A 13736-nucleotide genomic window follows, 5' to 3' on the forward strand; every position below is an offset into this window, starting at 1 on the left:
CACTCTGTAATTACAGACGCTCCCTTCTTGAAAATGCACTTTAACGATTTGTTTTATACTTTTGTTATACTAGTTCAAGAACCAGAAATATATTTTACTTGTACTATTTTCCTAAGATTTTAAAATATATGGTATATGTATGTTTATATGAAATTATAGAGGAAAAAATGAGAAACTAAAACAGAAATCCTAGCTTTCATCTTTGCTATGTTATCAAGAATCACATGTGAGGTAAATCTCACTTCATTCCTTACATTTTTGCTATACTCCTTATGCAATAAATGTGTTACTCTCTCTCCATTCTATAGGACGCATATTTAGTTGATAAAAATGTAAAATTGATGGATGAATTTAGAAGCAATATCATAAAGGGACCGGGACGTGCAAGGTACGGCCGTGGTAGCTGGCTAACACAAACTCCCATGCATCTAATTCTTGAAGATAAGTTTTTAAAATTCTTAGATATTAAATTACATTTCATACATGCCTTTTATTTTCATAATTATAATACGTTTTCCACATTTAAACACTATTCAAAATTTGTAAACCAATTTATAACAAATTATTTTGTTCACAGAAAAATAAAAAATAAAGTTGATATTCATGAAAAAGCAAAAAATATATATCACATTTGTTACATAAAATGGATAACTTTTGATGAAATTTTGTTGTTGTTGTTGTTGTGGACATATACCTATTTCTTGTAAGTTGTAAATGATAACATTAACACAATAGTCGATAATATATAAATTTTGAAATAAAAGAGAAATGGAGATCCCACCTACGCTCAATATTGAATGCATCACCGGTTTTTGCGTTCTTCCACAAACTCGGAATATTACTAGTAGTATTTCATTTATCCTTATATTTTCCTACATTTTCATTAACGATCATTAAATATGTCTCAGAGTTTTGTCTAACCGGAGACTTGTGGCCGTGCTGAGTTTGAGTCGTCGTCGACAAAACAAAACTTACACTACCAGTAAATGTATTAACTATTTGCCCTGTTAATGTATTAACTATATCCCCTCTCTCTCTCTCTGTCTCACCTCCCTATTTGTTAGTGAATAATACAATTATTAATGTGGGTATGGGAATGCATTAAAAGTGCCGAATATATTAAATTGGGGGACCATTTGGAAATATGTAACTTGGGGACACTTGAGTTGAGACTGACTATAAATACAGCAAGGTCAAGCTCCTCTCTAACTAAGTACTTAACATTACAACATATATTGAAACACATATGTATAAGCAGGTAGAGTAGTAGAGAAGTAGCTGTAAAGCTCAGGAGGGATAGCGCCATGACTCAACAACATTTGTATGTTTGCATATATACATATGTATTGTTGTTGGCGCTATCCATCCTGAGTTCCATAGCTTCTTCTTGCTTATATGTGTGTATATATCCTACTTCATTCCCAGCTCCGTTGAGCATCTTGTATACAAGCGATGGTAACGGGTAAGGTTTATCATTATTTGTATGTAATATTTTGAGCTTTTTATATAAGAGGACAGGGAGACATCAGATTCATTCACCATATTTTCACTTTTCAGATGTTGAATTGTAACAAATAATAAACACCTAGCTGAAATTTAAATTGTGTGGAAGTGTTGTTGTGGAGAATTTGAGAAATTAAAATCACAAGTATGGTCAATTTGATCTTGAGAACAAGTGGATAGTAAAATAGTATGGTCTACTTGGATTTTACACATCTAGACAGTTAATTAAGAGTCAAGAGTTACAGCCTTACAGGTTAGTTGTAAAATCTGTGCTTGATTCTTAATAGAAGTCCACTACTCTTTCTGTATAATTTCCGGTTTTGGTACCATATATGTTAAGAGAGATGATAAAAGGGAATCTTGAAGACCAAATGTTAGGGGATTCCAAATTTCGTGGATTTTGTTTCTCGTCTCGCCACATTTTTAACATAATCTCCATTCACATTTTGCTTTGGGAATTTTCATTTTCATTCTTGGTTCATTATTTAGATTTGCATTTAGAATCAAACTGAAAGCTTATGTAGAAGACAAATTCCAAAAATCTTCTGATATTTTCATTAAAGGAAACAGACTAGCCTAAAGGGTTAGCCAATCCGGCATCAACCCAAAAATCATGGCTTCTCAGAATTGATAACACATTTTTAATCAAATAACAAGGGCATAATAAACAAATTCAAAGTTATAACTTTGGGAAATCTCACGTGGAAAAAAACCAAAATATTCTTCTGCAACGTCATCATATCCCGCCGGGTCAACCAGATCCAATTCAGACATCAACTGCAAGATTCTTGGTGACTATATGTCGCTCATGGCATAAATACATATAGAATTTTACGGGACACCCTTCTTTTTAGCCTTTGCGATCTAAATTGAGTGATAGAACTTTTTTTTCTTTTTTTTTTGTGCAAAGAGTGATAGAACTATATATCAAAAACTTGTCTTTTGTCCAAAACAAGGCCACTCATTTGTAAATATAGCCTCGGCGAGTGAGTTAGCACTAAAAATCAACAAGTTGATCTTTGAAATGTCTTCATCCTAGACAAAAGTGCCTAGCAATCCCCAACTGCTGCCATTTCTCGTGGAACATATGTTTCTATAAAAGAAGTTTGAGAGAATAAATATAGTAACTCCGAGAACTGTAAAGGGAAGTGTGTTTGCCTAAATGAATGCATACACAATACAATATGAAAACATATGACTGGTTTGTTTGCGTTTAACAGAGTCAAACAAAAAAGAAAGGAAGAGACTTCTGGTGAAGAAGTAAATCAAGATGAATGACACTCACCTGAAATCGTCATAGCACCAATTTTGCAGTTAATTTATCAGCTTCCTTCAATAAAACAAAAACAAAAAAATTTCACATTGAGAAAAAACATAACATAAAAAAGAAAGGATAACCCGGAAGTGCATAGATAATAGATCCCAAAAGAAACAGAACAAGTAGGGAGAGAAAAAGGGGTAATTTTGCTCAAGGTCAAAGTGAACAAAAAACCTACCTCTTTTTTTTTGTTTCTCCAATATGATGATTCATAGAACATTTTTCCCCCCACATCAACGCAACATTTTACTAAAATTCCCCCCTCAACACACACAAAACTCTTAGAACACATAACAGCTGATTCATTGATCTCTCTTTCTCTCAATACGGACGAGACCGGTTTCCCCCATGGTGGTTTCTTTCTGGCCCTGAACCATAGTTATCTCTTCTTCTGTCTCCCCCACCACCACCATAGCCGCCCCCTCCTCCTCCTCTACCACCGCCTCTGCGCAGTTCACAAAAGTTTTGCAAGGACCACAATATTATATCAGACAGACCATCATCTAATTAAAAACCAGCTTACTACTGAAAATGAAATGACCAAACACAACAAGGGCGAGTCTTATAATGCATGGATAACCTACAGTTAAAGATGCAACTTATATGCGGGCGGAAATACTAGAAGCTTATAAGAAGCATGAACAAAAAATCCCTCTTCATAATTAAAAGCATCCACAGCGAAATGTTATAAGATATGTTTGACTACATATATATTTAATAACTATGGCATGAACATATATATAAGGCATTGTTTGATGATATAACGAACTCCTAACCCTTTCTGCCAGACCCAGATGAGTACAAAGCAGATACCCATTATGAAAACAAGTCCCATACAGTCTTTAGAAACAAGGAACACAAACTTAGCATAGCAAATGCTCATATCCCCAACCAAAATAATAAAGCTAAGAACCTAAAACAACTACAGTACACAAATCTGTAAGATGGAGTACTGGTGACAGCCACATGGTAACAAAAAAATGTTAAGTGCTGATAAAAGGTCAGGAAAGCTACCTCTGGTCAAAGGTAGGAGGACGGGGCGCAGACTTCTCTGCCATCGTTACACTAATCTTGCTCCCCCTCATTTCGTAATCTACAAAAAAAAATCCACGACCATTCACCAAACAGAACTTTTAAACAATTTAAAAGCTAGACAGCAGTTCTATAACACATACTGTTGAAAAAGCCGCCAGCGGAGTGTGCAGCACTAGGATCTTCATAAGCCAGACAGGCGTCACCTTTAAAGTTACCCTTCTCATCAGTGTAAATCTTGATATTATAGGGCCACTGATCTTTATAACCCCGCTTCTGCTTAATTCTTCCAACCTATAGTAAATACAAACCCAATCAGTACACCAACAAACATGTACACAAACAAGAATTCATGGCAAGGAAAAAGCTTGTTCCAAGATGATAAAATAAAACACACAACAGAAGTAAAAGACCAGTGTAATTACTTGGCCAATGCCACCAAAGAGATCCTTGAGTTCATCAGTTGTCACACCCGGAGGTAAATTAGAGATGTATATTCTAGCATTATCACAAGTATCATCACAATCCGCATCGCACTGCTTGACTTGGGTGCGATTTTCAGTAGGTGCTTCTTCATAACTAGATTCCTGCCGTCGAGGAGCACTACCACTATCATAGCCACCTCCCCGACCACCCCGACCACCAGGGCTCGGTGCATCATTGTTATAACCCCCTCTTGGACCACCATATGAAGGGGGGCCACCAGAATAGCTTGAAGGCGGGGGAACTGCTTCCATTCCATACCCCGAGGGTGGAGGATAACTTCCAGAACCATCATAGGATGGAATAGCTGCAAGAGGAGGAGGAGCCTGACCATACGAACCATTATCCCTCTGTTGACTAACACTACCATAGCTACCACCACTCCTACTTCCACCATCATATCTACTACTCTCATAGCTCCTACCACTATCGTTTCTACCTCCACGACTACCCCCACGATCACTGGCACCTCCACCTCGGCTATATCCACCACTTCCACGATCACCAGCACCAAAACCAGCACCAGAAGGAGCAGGTGCACCACACTTGTTACATTCAACTCTCCTTGCAAAGTTCACGTTCCCACAACTATACAAACAGTTTTCGAAGGTAAACAACTTCAAAACATACTTCCAGAAAAGATTTCAACAGCTATTCCAATTTCACTGCATAGGAATAAAGAATGGTACCCAAAATATTACTAGAACCATTACCTAGGGTTAGGACAACGCCAATCTCCATCTCTTCCGCCGCCGCCACTTCCTCGTCCACCGCGATCACCTCCTTGATATCCACCACCGCCACCACCTGAATTTAAATCGAATCATCCAACAGATGGTAAGAAAACAAAAGAGTTAACAAAAGCAAATACGCAAAGAATGAAGAAAACTAAAGAAATCGTAAGGGTATATCAATCAGATCTGGAACAATCTCAAACACAAACCTCGATTTCCTCTACCGCCGCCTCCACCGTAACCACCGCGTCCGCCGCCACCGTAACCACCTCCGCCAGAGGAACTGCGTCCTCCATATCCAGCANCACTATCATAGCCACCTCCCCGACCACCCCGACCACCAGGGCTCGGTGCATCATTGTTATAACCCCCTCTTGGACCACCATATGAAGGGGGGCCACCAGAATAGCTTGAAGGCGGGGGAACTGCTTCCATTCCATACCCCGAGGGTGGAGGATAACTTCCAGAACCATCATAGGATGGAATAGCTGCAAGAGGAGGAGGAGCCTGACCATACGAACCATTATCTCTCGGTTGACTAACACTACCATAGCTACCACCACTCCTACTTCCACCATCATATCTACTACTCTCATAGCTCCTACCACTATCGTTTCTACCTCCACGACTACCCCCACGATCACTGGCACCTCCACCTCGGCTATATCCACCACTTCCACGATCACCAGCACCAAAACCAGCACCAGAAGGAGCAGGTGCACCACACTTGTTACATTCAACTCTCCTTGCAAAGTTCACGTTCCCACAACTAGACAAACAGTGTTGAGGGTAAACAACTTCAAGACATACTTGAAGAAAAAGAATTCAACAGCTAATCCAATTTAACTACATAGAAATAAACAATGGATCCCATATATTAATGCAATCATTACCTAGGGTTCGGACAACGCCAATCTCCATCTCTGCCGCCACCATCCCTGCCACCACCACCTCTTCCGCTGCCGCCGCCTCCTTGATATCCACCACCTGAATTAAATCGAATTATCCAACAGATGGTAAGAAAACAAAGAGTTAACAAAAGCAAATACGCAAATTATGAAGAAAACTAAAGAAATCGTAAGGGTATATCAATCAGATCTGGAACAATCTCAAACACAAACCTCGATTTCCTCTGCCGCCGCCACCGTAACCACCGCGTCCGCCGCCACCGTAACCACCTCCGCCAGAGGAACTGCGTCCTCCATACCCAGCATCACCGCCTCCGTAACCTCCACCTCCACCTCCGCCTCCGCCGTATCCATCACCACCGTACGACGGGATAGGCGCACCTCCGCCGCCGTCTTGATTGTACATCCCAGCCATGACCTAGGGTTTGCGATAGACGAGACCAGAGAATTCTTTTAACGAATTGAGAGAGAGGCTTTTAATACGTTAATATAAAATTTCGCGTCCTTGTATTTATATTTCTCTCATAAATAATAAATAGTTTGGACATTATATTTCGCGTCATTATTCTTTCCTTTTATTACACACATTTATAAATCTTAAATTCTTATCTTTACCGACCGGCTCCCAGAAAATAACTGGACTTGTTTTNTCCAGCATCACCGCCTCCACCTCCGCCGTATCCATCGCCACCGTACGACGGGATAGGCGCGCCTCCGCCGCCGTCTTGATTGTACATCCCAGCCATGACCTAGGGTTTGCGATAGACGAGACCAGAGAACTCTTTTAACGAATTGAGAGAGAGGCTTTTAATACGTTAATATAAAATCTCGCATCCTTGTATTTATTTTTCTCTCATAATTAAATAGTGTGGACCAACATTATTCTTTCCTTTTTATTACACATTTAATTTTATCTTTAATCTTAAATTCTTTACATCTTATCTTTACCGACCGGCTCCCAGAAAATAACTGGAATTGTTTTTTTACTAAGATGACGTCGTTCTAAAGGCCCATACTCATCCAATCATAACGGCCCAGCCCAATAACAGATTTAAATTTGGCTATTTAGGAGAAAATAGAGGCAAAGGGAGAGACAGAATCCAAAAATTTGTGTAACTACAGCTTTAAAAGGATACAGAGAGCAGGAATAATAAAAGGAGAAGCCAACTCTGAAAGAAATCAGGAATTTGGGAAGATGAATGAGCAGTGTCAAGTTGAACCGAGAACCTGCAATTATCCTCAGAAGGATCAACGGTAGTGATCAAACCGAGTCCACCAAAGTTGCAGCTTTCTGCACCGTGATCATTTTGCTGATACAAGCTATTGAACGCGTACGACACGTTCCCTGGCCATCCGATGCCTGAACACGTCCCAACAGGAAGTATCGATGTGCAGTCCGCGACAGCACACGCTTCTAATGCTCTTGCTGACACGTTTGACAAATCCTTGTTATTGTTCACCACGCACCACTTAGGAGGAAGGTACTGAACGTTCTGCGCGTTTACCAGTTTCTTCGAGTTATGATTGAAACTGAAACCGTATTTGGCTTGACCGTCGAAAGTGAATACTCCCCAGTGCCTCTCAAAGTTCCCTGAAGATATGTTTCTGTGATCTTCGTCCAAGAGGCTTTCAATGTAAGTTTCAATCGGAGGGCGCAGCAGAGAACCCGTCTTTTTCTCCAAGTGAGCCATTAGTCCTTTCAAGAAGATCTCAGCAGTAGGTGATGTGGCATTGGCTGCTCCATCTGTAGGCCAACCAATCTTTGACACGACGATATCCACATCTGAGAACCCAATTGAGGACAATGCAGAGGCAAGTGTGTCGTAGCTCAGATCATAGCTGTTTTTGTAGGTTTTACGTCTGTCTTTGTGAGCCTGTGCTGTTTCTTTGAAGAGACTAAAGTCGAGGGAGATGTTCTTGTTCTGGTGAAAGCTAAGAAAAGGGGAGAGTGTGACAAAGAAGGGAGAGTGGTGCTTTGTGAGAAAGGAGAGTAGTTCGATCATTGTCTTGTTGAGGTCAGCCCTGAAGTGTCCTAAAGACGGTCGACCAGATTCAGAAAGAAAAGAGTCAAAGCTGGAAGGTACTACGACCTTCACTTCACTTCCCAAGCTCGCCTTAGCTAAAGCATTTTGGATGTTCATAGCTGCTCCAATCACAAAAGGCCTATACTGATTGCCATAGCTCTGGTGAAATGGCTCATCTCCAACTGCTACGTACCTGCAAACCAATCCAAGTGAGGAACACTCCACAATCGTTGATATTAAAAAACCATCCTTTAAAGATAACTTCACACTAAAAACAAATTTTTAAAGTGATGACTGAAAATAATTCAATTGAGTGTTTCTGAATGTGAGTTTCTAAACATTAGATAGATAAAACCGTTCCTCGTTTGTGTACACTTTCGTGGCAACGGACACAAATGTGAAATGTACAAACTTTGACACACAAAAACAGAAGAAACGAAGCAAAATAGGAAACTGGTCTATATAGGAAATTTCCAAATTGAGAACCCAAAATCTAGATAAAGATCTCAACTTGGAAACATAACAAACAAACAAAAAAAAAAAAAAAAAAAAAAAAAAAAAAAAAAAAAAAAAAAAATTAAAATGGTAGCTGTAATTGGAAAAATTGGAAGAGAAGGAGAAAGAAGATACTCGATTCGAACTCTGTTTCCACCATTGAAGTAACGAGTGACATTGTCATGGACCCAGCTTTCTGCTACCTTTCTGGATGCATTCAAGCTCTTGATCATATAATTAGGGATGCCGACAGTGACACCAATATTAGAACCAGAGAGAGCTCGGAGAACTTTTGGGTCGGCATCGAACAGCTTCACCATGGCAATGCCGTTGGATTTCAGAAGCTCTACAACCTTCGAAGGCGGAAGTGGGTGCGACGCTTCCGTCCCCCAGTTTACGCCGACGGCTCCTACGGTGGTTACATTAAAGCTCAATTCCGCCGTGACGGCGAGGATGAGGAGAAACAGCCCCATCAACTCCATTGAATCTCCTCGTTCCACGATAATGTCGGACAGAGTAGTTCAATGTTAGAAAAAAAAAAATGGAACTACGTGTCGTTTCACAATTCAGCCAGCCAACTTAGCCCTGTTATTAATCCAGTAAAATGGCATGATGTTTAAACGTTGGGCTATACTTGGGCTTTACATTCACTAGTCCATCAAACATAAACGAATCACCTCTGCGTAATTCCGTTGTGTCCGATTCTTAGACAACCAGAGTTATCGAGTGTGTCTGAAAAAGAAATTGTCTGAAACTGAGAGAGAGAGCTCTTATCAATTCATCAATGTCGATAGAACGAGAAGTAGTCTGTGTCACCGGCGCTAGTGGCTGCATCGGCTCGTGGCTGGTCCATCTGCTCCTCCACCGCGGCTACTCCGTCCACGCCACCGTGAAAAACCTCCGTAATCTTCACAAATATTCCTCTCTTCGATTCGTTACAATATCTCCTTCTAATTAATTGCCTTAACATTTGTTAAAAATTCGTGTTGCAGAGGATGAGAAAGAGACGAAACATCTAGAAGCTCTCGAAGGTGCAGCCACACGCCTCCATCTATTCGAGATGGATCTCCTGCAATACGACACCGTTTCCGCCGCCATCAACGGATGCTCCGGCGTATTTCACCTCGCATCGCCCTGTATCGTCGACGAAGTTCAAGATCCCCAGGTTCTTATACATGATCCACTCCCAAAAACCTCTAGCTTCAAAAGGACCGAACGATAGTGAATTTGATCACTTCATTCATATGTGTTTAACAGAAGCAACTACTTGACCCGGCGGTTAGAGGGACCATGAATGTACTGACGGCGGCGAAAGAAGCAGGTGTTAAGAGGGTTGTTGTGACGTCTTCTATATCAGCGATAACTCCAAGTCCCAACTGGCCTGCCGATAAGATCAAGAATGAAGATTGTTGGGCTGACCAAGACTACTGCAAACAGAATGAAGTATATGTTTCTCTAGTATTAAGATCTAATCTTCTTGATTTATCTTTTATAGATGATGTGTGATTCTTGTGTTGTTGGTTGGTAGTTATGGTATCCACTGTCAAAGACGCTTGCTGAGAAGGCAGCTTGGGAGTTTGCAGAGCAGAAAGGATTGGACTTGGTTGTGGTGAATCCAGGCACTGTCATGGGCCCTGTTATTCCCCCATCTATCAACGCTAGCATGCTCATGCTTCTACGCCTTCTTGAAGGTATTTGCTTCTCTGTGATTAATTAGTCTGAGTTTCATGGAACGTCTTAGGATTTGAATCGACATGTTATGCTCAGGGTGCACAGAGACATACGAGAACTTCTTCATGGGGTTGGTTCATTTCAAGGACGTGGCCTTAGCCCATATTCTTGTATATGAGAACCCATCTGCCAAAGGAAGGCACTTGTGCGTCGAGGCCATCTCTCACTACGGTGATTTTGTAGCCAAAGTTGCTGAGCTCTATCCCAATTACAATGTCCCCAAGTAAGTCTCTCAAACACATGTGTGTGTGTGTGTTTATATATTTCAATAAGCTTCATTGGTAATTCTCTTAGGTTACCGAGAGAGACTCAACCTGGTTTACTCCGAGCCAAGAAAGCATCAAAGAAGCTGATGGAATTGGGGTTAGAGTTCAGTTCCATGGAGGAGATCATCAAGGAAGGTGTGGAGAGTCTTAAAAGCAAAGGATTTATCTCTGCTTGATTTAGCAAATGACCAAAATCTGGAGGCAGCAGAATCATTTCATACGAATTTATCACTTATGTAATAAATAAGCTGGCCTGTGTTATGGATTAGATCATCTCTCCAAGATTATTAAAGCATGAGATGAGGATTTGTTCGTCTGTGTGTTTAATTAAGTGTTCGATTTGTGTTATATAAGTTTGGTGTCAGCGTATAACGAAATGTCAATATGTCCGAGTGGTTAAGGAGACAGACTCGAAATCTGTTGGGCTTTGCCTGCGCAGGTTCGAATCCTGCTGTTGACGATACTGTTTTTTTTTTTTTTTTTTTTTTTNTTTTTTTTTTTTTTTTTTGTAATTTACCATTTTTCCCACTATATTTGGACTTTGGAGATACACGTTTATTATGTCTGCAACGGGCGTAACGCCATGACTATGTGAATGTGAGTGACAAAACAGTCTACTTATTGATTCTTTGCTTTTAATTTAGTTCCAGAATAAATATTAGCATAGCATTATTCTTCTAGCTAATACACTACGAATCTATGATGTTGTTGAATGGGTGTCAATTAAAAGTTACATACAGTAGTTCTCAATATGGCAAAAATATATATAGTTTTATCTAAAGTCTAAATAATTTAACAACTATAATATTTTTATATAAAATTAGTCTTTTTACACATAAATGGTGAAAATTGTAACATGGTCAGGATTTCAGCCTACATCTTACATATGTAATCATTTCTACTAGCCCTGGTTAATTATAGACATTAGTTAACTTTTTCTTATTGTTAAGACTTGAGAAAGTGCTTCGAGTTTTTTGAGTATCATGAAAAGATGAAGACATATGTCTAGGTTTATAAATTACCAAGAGAATTAATGATATAGCTAGGCTGGTCACTAGTCCTTTTCAGTTTTGACTTATATATAATTAAGACCACCCACTATATCATTTGTTGTTTTTGCTATTTCTAAGATAGATGGATCTTGAGCTTATAACCATTATTCCTCTTTTGTTATTTTGTTCTTCTTTTGTATCCACATTTCTACGCCTACCAATTGTAAATAGTACTTCACTAAATCGAAACAATTGAAGCTAGCTAAATTTTGTTTTTTGAATGGTTAAATTTGTAAAGAAGAGCATAAATAAAGACTTTATAAAGTGAAAGTAAGAAGATGATCATCATCATTTCTGAAAGCTTTTACTATATATATATATATATATATATATATATAAAAAAATAAAATAAAAAAAAAAATAAAAAAAAACACCTGAAGATTTATGACTTTTTAAGAAAAATGACGACTCACGTGAGACCCGAGAACTTCGCTCGTCCACACATCACATTCATACACTTTCATACTAATCTATCATCAATCACGGTGAAAATATCAAAGCTCATTGTGTCAAAATATAATAATAATACTGTAAGGTCTAGCTTACTAATTAATAATCGTTGATCGTCTCTATACAATCTCAAATAGTTAATCACACAAATATAGCTCATAAGTACGAATTTAGAGAGTAAAGCACTCATGATGATTAGTAGATTACAATACCATTTTTTTCAAAGATTTTAGCATTGGGTATCTCTGACTGGATTATTCTCGACTATACGACCAAGGTAGCACCACTACTTCCTCCGGCGTCGTCTTCATTTGTACCGGCGGTTGGAGTAGCCGTGGCTGTGGTATGAGGCCGTTTTCGTTTCTTCTTGTCGTAAGGAATCCCTCGTGCCTGAGCCTGAGTTTGACGGACTTCCTTAAGATAGATCCTAACGGCCTTGGCAGCGAAAGGGTTTGACTCGGGAAGACCACCGCCGATTTCCTCGAAAGCAGCCCTTAGACGGCCGATGAGAGCGTCGAGGCTTCCCCAAGCTTGCTTGAGAGGGCAAGTGCACTGAGCAGGTGGGTTAGGTTGTCCGAAGAAAGGACAAGAAACAGCGTGGACTTTGGTCTTGCCGAACTGGTCAAGGTACTTAAGGAACTCAAGGACGTGTGCGCCACTGCAACGAGATAGATTCAGAGGTGGCTTGTGGTTCCTTAGATACTGAAGGAAAGTGTTCCAGTCTCGCCTCTTCTGTGACTCGTACCGGCTTGGGGATGAGGAGGAACTCGCAGCTGCGTTTACTGTGGTTTCTCCCTCCATCTTGCTATGTCAGGCAGGGTCGACCTTTGATTTTTTTTTTCTTTTTGTTTCTAGAGTCTTTGTGTGTATGTGTGGGTCGTGTGCCTGAGAGAAGAGAGAAGAGGTGAAAGAGAGGAAGGAAGAGTTTTATGTGAAGTCACAACTTAGTCAGAAAGAAGCAACAAGTTGGATTTGATTATTCATACACATTGTAGTTTCTATACTTTTATTTACGTCCCATCATCATATTTCTTTATATGGGAAACCAAGAAAAAGGAGAAATGGAAAATTAGATACATCTAATTTTTGTTGCCCATTTGGTAATAGCTTTCACTTTGAATGTAAATTGTCCACCTTCCATTCACTGCCTTCGTTCACACACTAATTTGATTTTCTTAATGTTTTTTGTTTTTTGTTTTTTCTTTGGGTCATCATGTTAAGTAAGAGAATCACATCTACTTTAAATTAGGATAAAAGAACAAATGAATATGATAATAAACCATATACATAAATCCGCTAGTGAATGAATGACTTCGCTACATCCGTGGCAAGTGGGAAACTATATATTCAAACTCTAATAATAGCAATTTACAATATTATAGTATATAATTTTTAAATAAAGATGTTTACAAGATTTGTTAAAATATCGTATGACGACATAACTATTTACATATAAGTTAAGTATGACCCTAATTCCTGATTGGGATGTAGGATATTACAATAAAATAGCACCAAGTATTCAAATAGAGTACACATCTATTTCTCACTGCTAAATTTTTACTACAAAAAAAAAAACGAGTTTCATGATCTTCGATATTGACATTTATAATGTGCACCAAAAGAAATTTTAATAGATGAATGATAATAATTATGGTGTTAAGCCGTTAACGACATATTTAACATGAACTTTTAGTACTAATGTCTAACGGAAGTCAAGTTAACGATGTTAAGGAGACTACC

The 13736-nt window shown here is 39.2% G+C and overlaps 4 protein-coding genes and 1 non-coding gene across 6 annotated transcripts; 2 read left to right on the forward strand and 3 right to left on the reverse strand.

Moving 5' to 3' along the window:
- Window positions 2408-6472, reverse strand: LOC104761946 (transcription initiation factor TFIID subunit 15b). Of its 2 annotated transcripts, XR_763335.2 has the most exons (9): window positions 6192-6472; window positions 5964-6057; window positions 5391-5839; window positions 4279-4475; window positions 3997-4147; window positions 3836-3914; window positions 3000-3266; window positions 2789-2833; window positions 2408-2596 (listed from the first exon to the last, which is right to left on the reverse strand). XR_763335.2 is itself a non-coding variant. In XM_019240364.1 (7 exons), exons 1-7 carry the CDS (start codon window positions 6391-6393, stop codon window positions 3143-3145), a joined length of 1296 nt encoding a protein of 431 aa, XP_019095909.1. In that variant the 5' UTR covers window positions 6394-6472; the 3' UTR covers window positions 2892-3142. The 2 variants fall into 2 exon arrangements, 1 of the variants encoding a protein (XP_019095909.1); XM_019240364.1 differs by lacking the exons at window positions 2408-2596; window positions 2789-2833 and having other exon boundaries at window positions 2892-3266; window positions 4279-4499; window positions 5415-5839.
- LOC104761947 (glucan endo-1,3-beta-glucosidase 9-like) lies at window positions 6976-9011 on the reverse strand. The gene is made up of 2 exons (XM_010485143.2): window positions 8633-9011; window positions 6976-8195 (listed from the first exon to the last, which is right to left on the reverse strand). The coding sequence occupies exons 1-2, from the start codon at window positions 8977-8979 to the stop codon at window positions 7103-7105; spliced, it is 1440 nt and encodes a 479-aa protein (XP_010483445.1). The 5' UTR covers window positions 8980-9011; the 3' UTR covers window positions 6976-7102.
- LOC104761948 (cinnamoyl-CoA reductase 1) lies at window positions 9190-10899 on the forward strand. The gene is made up of 6 exons (XM_010485144.2): window positions 9190-9399; window positions 9490-9662; window positions 9755-9940; window positions 10026-10188; window positions 10265-10451; window positions 10523-10899. The coding sequence occupies exons 1-6, from the start codon at window positions 9282-9284 to the stop codon at window positions 10668-10670; spliced, it is 975 nt and encodes a 324-aa protein (XP_010483446.1). The 5' UTR covers window positions 9190-9281; the 3' UTR covers window positions 10671-10899.
- TRNAS-CGA lies at window positions 10873-10954 on the forward strand. The gene has a single exon. It is a non-coding gene; the product is annotated as a tRNA-Ser (tRNA).
- On the reverse strand, window positions 12051-13009 carry LOC104761949 (protein LIGHT-DEPENDENT SHORT HYPOCOTYLS 5). The gene has a single exon (XM_010485146.2). It carries the CDS (start codon window positions 12795-12797, stop codon window positions 12261-12263), a length of 537 nt encoding a protein of 178 aa, XP_010483448.1. The 5' UTR covers window positions 12798-13009; the 3' UTR covers window positions 12051-12260.

This window comes from Camelina sativa, chromosome 18 (genome assembly GCF_000633955.1).
Source record: "Camelina sativa cultivar DH55 chromosome 18, Cs, whole genome shotgun sequence".
Taxonomy (NCBI): Eukaryota; Viridiplantae; Streptophyta; class Magnoliopsida; order Brassicales; family Brassicaceae; genus Camelina; species Camelina sativa.

Excerpts from the sequence above, each read along its gene's own strand:
- LOC104761949 (XM_010485146.2), bottom strand. The coding sequence starts at position 12,797 with ATGGAGGGAGAAACCACAGTAAACGCAGCTGCGAGTTCCTCCTCATCC.
- LOC104761947 (XM_010485143.2), bottom strand. The coding sequence starts at position 8,979 with ATGGAGTTGATGGGGCTGTTTCTCCTCATCCTCGCCGTCACGGCGGAA. Across the intron at positions 8,196-8,632 it reads GGAAACAGAGTTCGAATCGA|GTACGTAGCAGTTGGAGATG; the intron begins GTATCTTCTTTC and ends ATTGGTTTGCAG.
- LOC104761948 (XM_010485144.2), top strand. The coding sequence starts at position 9,282 with ATGTCGATAGAACGAGAAGTAGTCTGTGTCACCGGCGCTAGTGGCTGC. Across the intron at positions 9,400-9,489 it reads CGCCACCGTGAAAAACCTCC|AGGATGAGAAAGAGACGAAA; the intron begins GTAATCTTCACA and ends TTCGTGTTGCAG. Across the intron at positions 9,941-10,025 it reads ACTACTGCAAACAGAATGAA|TTATGGTATCCACTGTCAAA; the intron begins GTATATGTTTCT and ends GTTGGTTGGTAG.
- LOC104761946 (XM_019240364.1), bottom strand. The coding sequence starts at position 6,393 with ATGGCTGGGATGTACAATCAAGACGGCGGCGGAGGTGCGCCTATCCCG. Across the intron at positions 5,840-5,963 it reads TGGCGTTGTCCGAACCCTAG|TTGTGGGAACGTGAACTTTG; the intron begins GTAATGATTGCA and ends CTGTTTGTCTAG. Across the intron at positions 4,500-5,414 it reads TAACAATGATGCACCGAGCC|CTGGTGGTCGGGGTGGTCGG; the intron begins CTGGTGGTCGGG and ends ATGCACCGAGCC.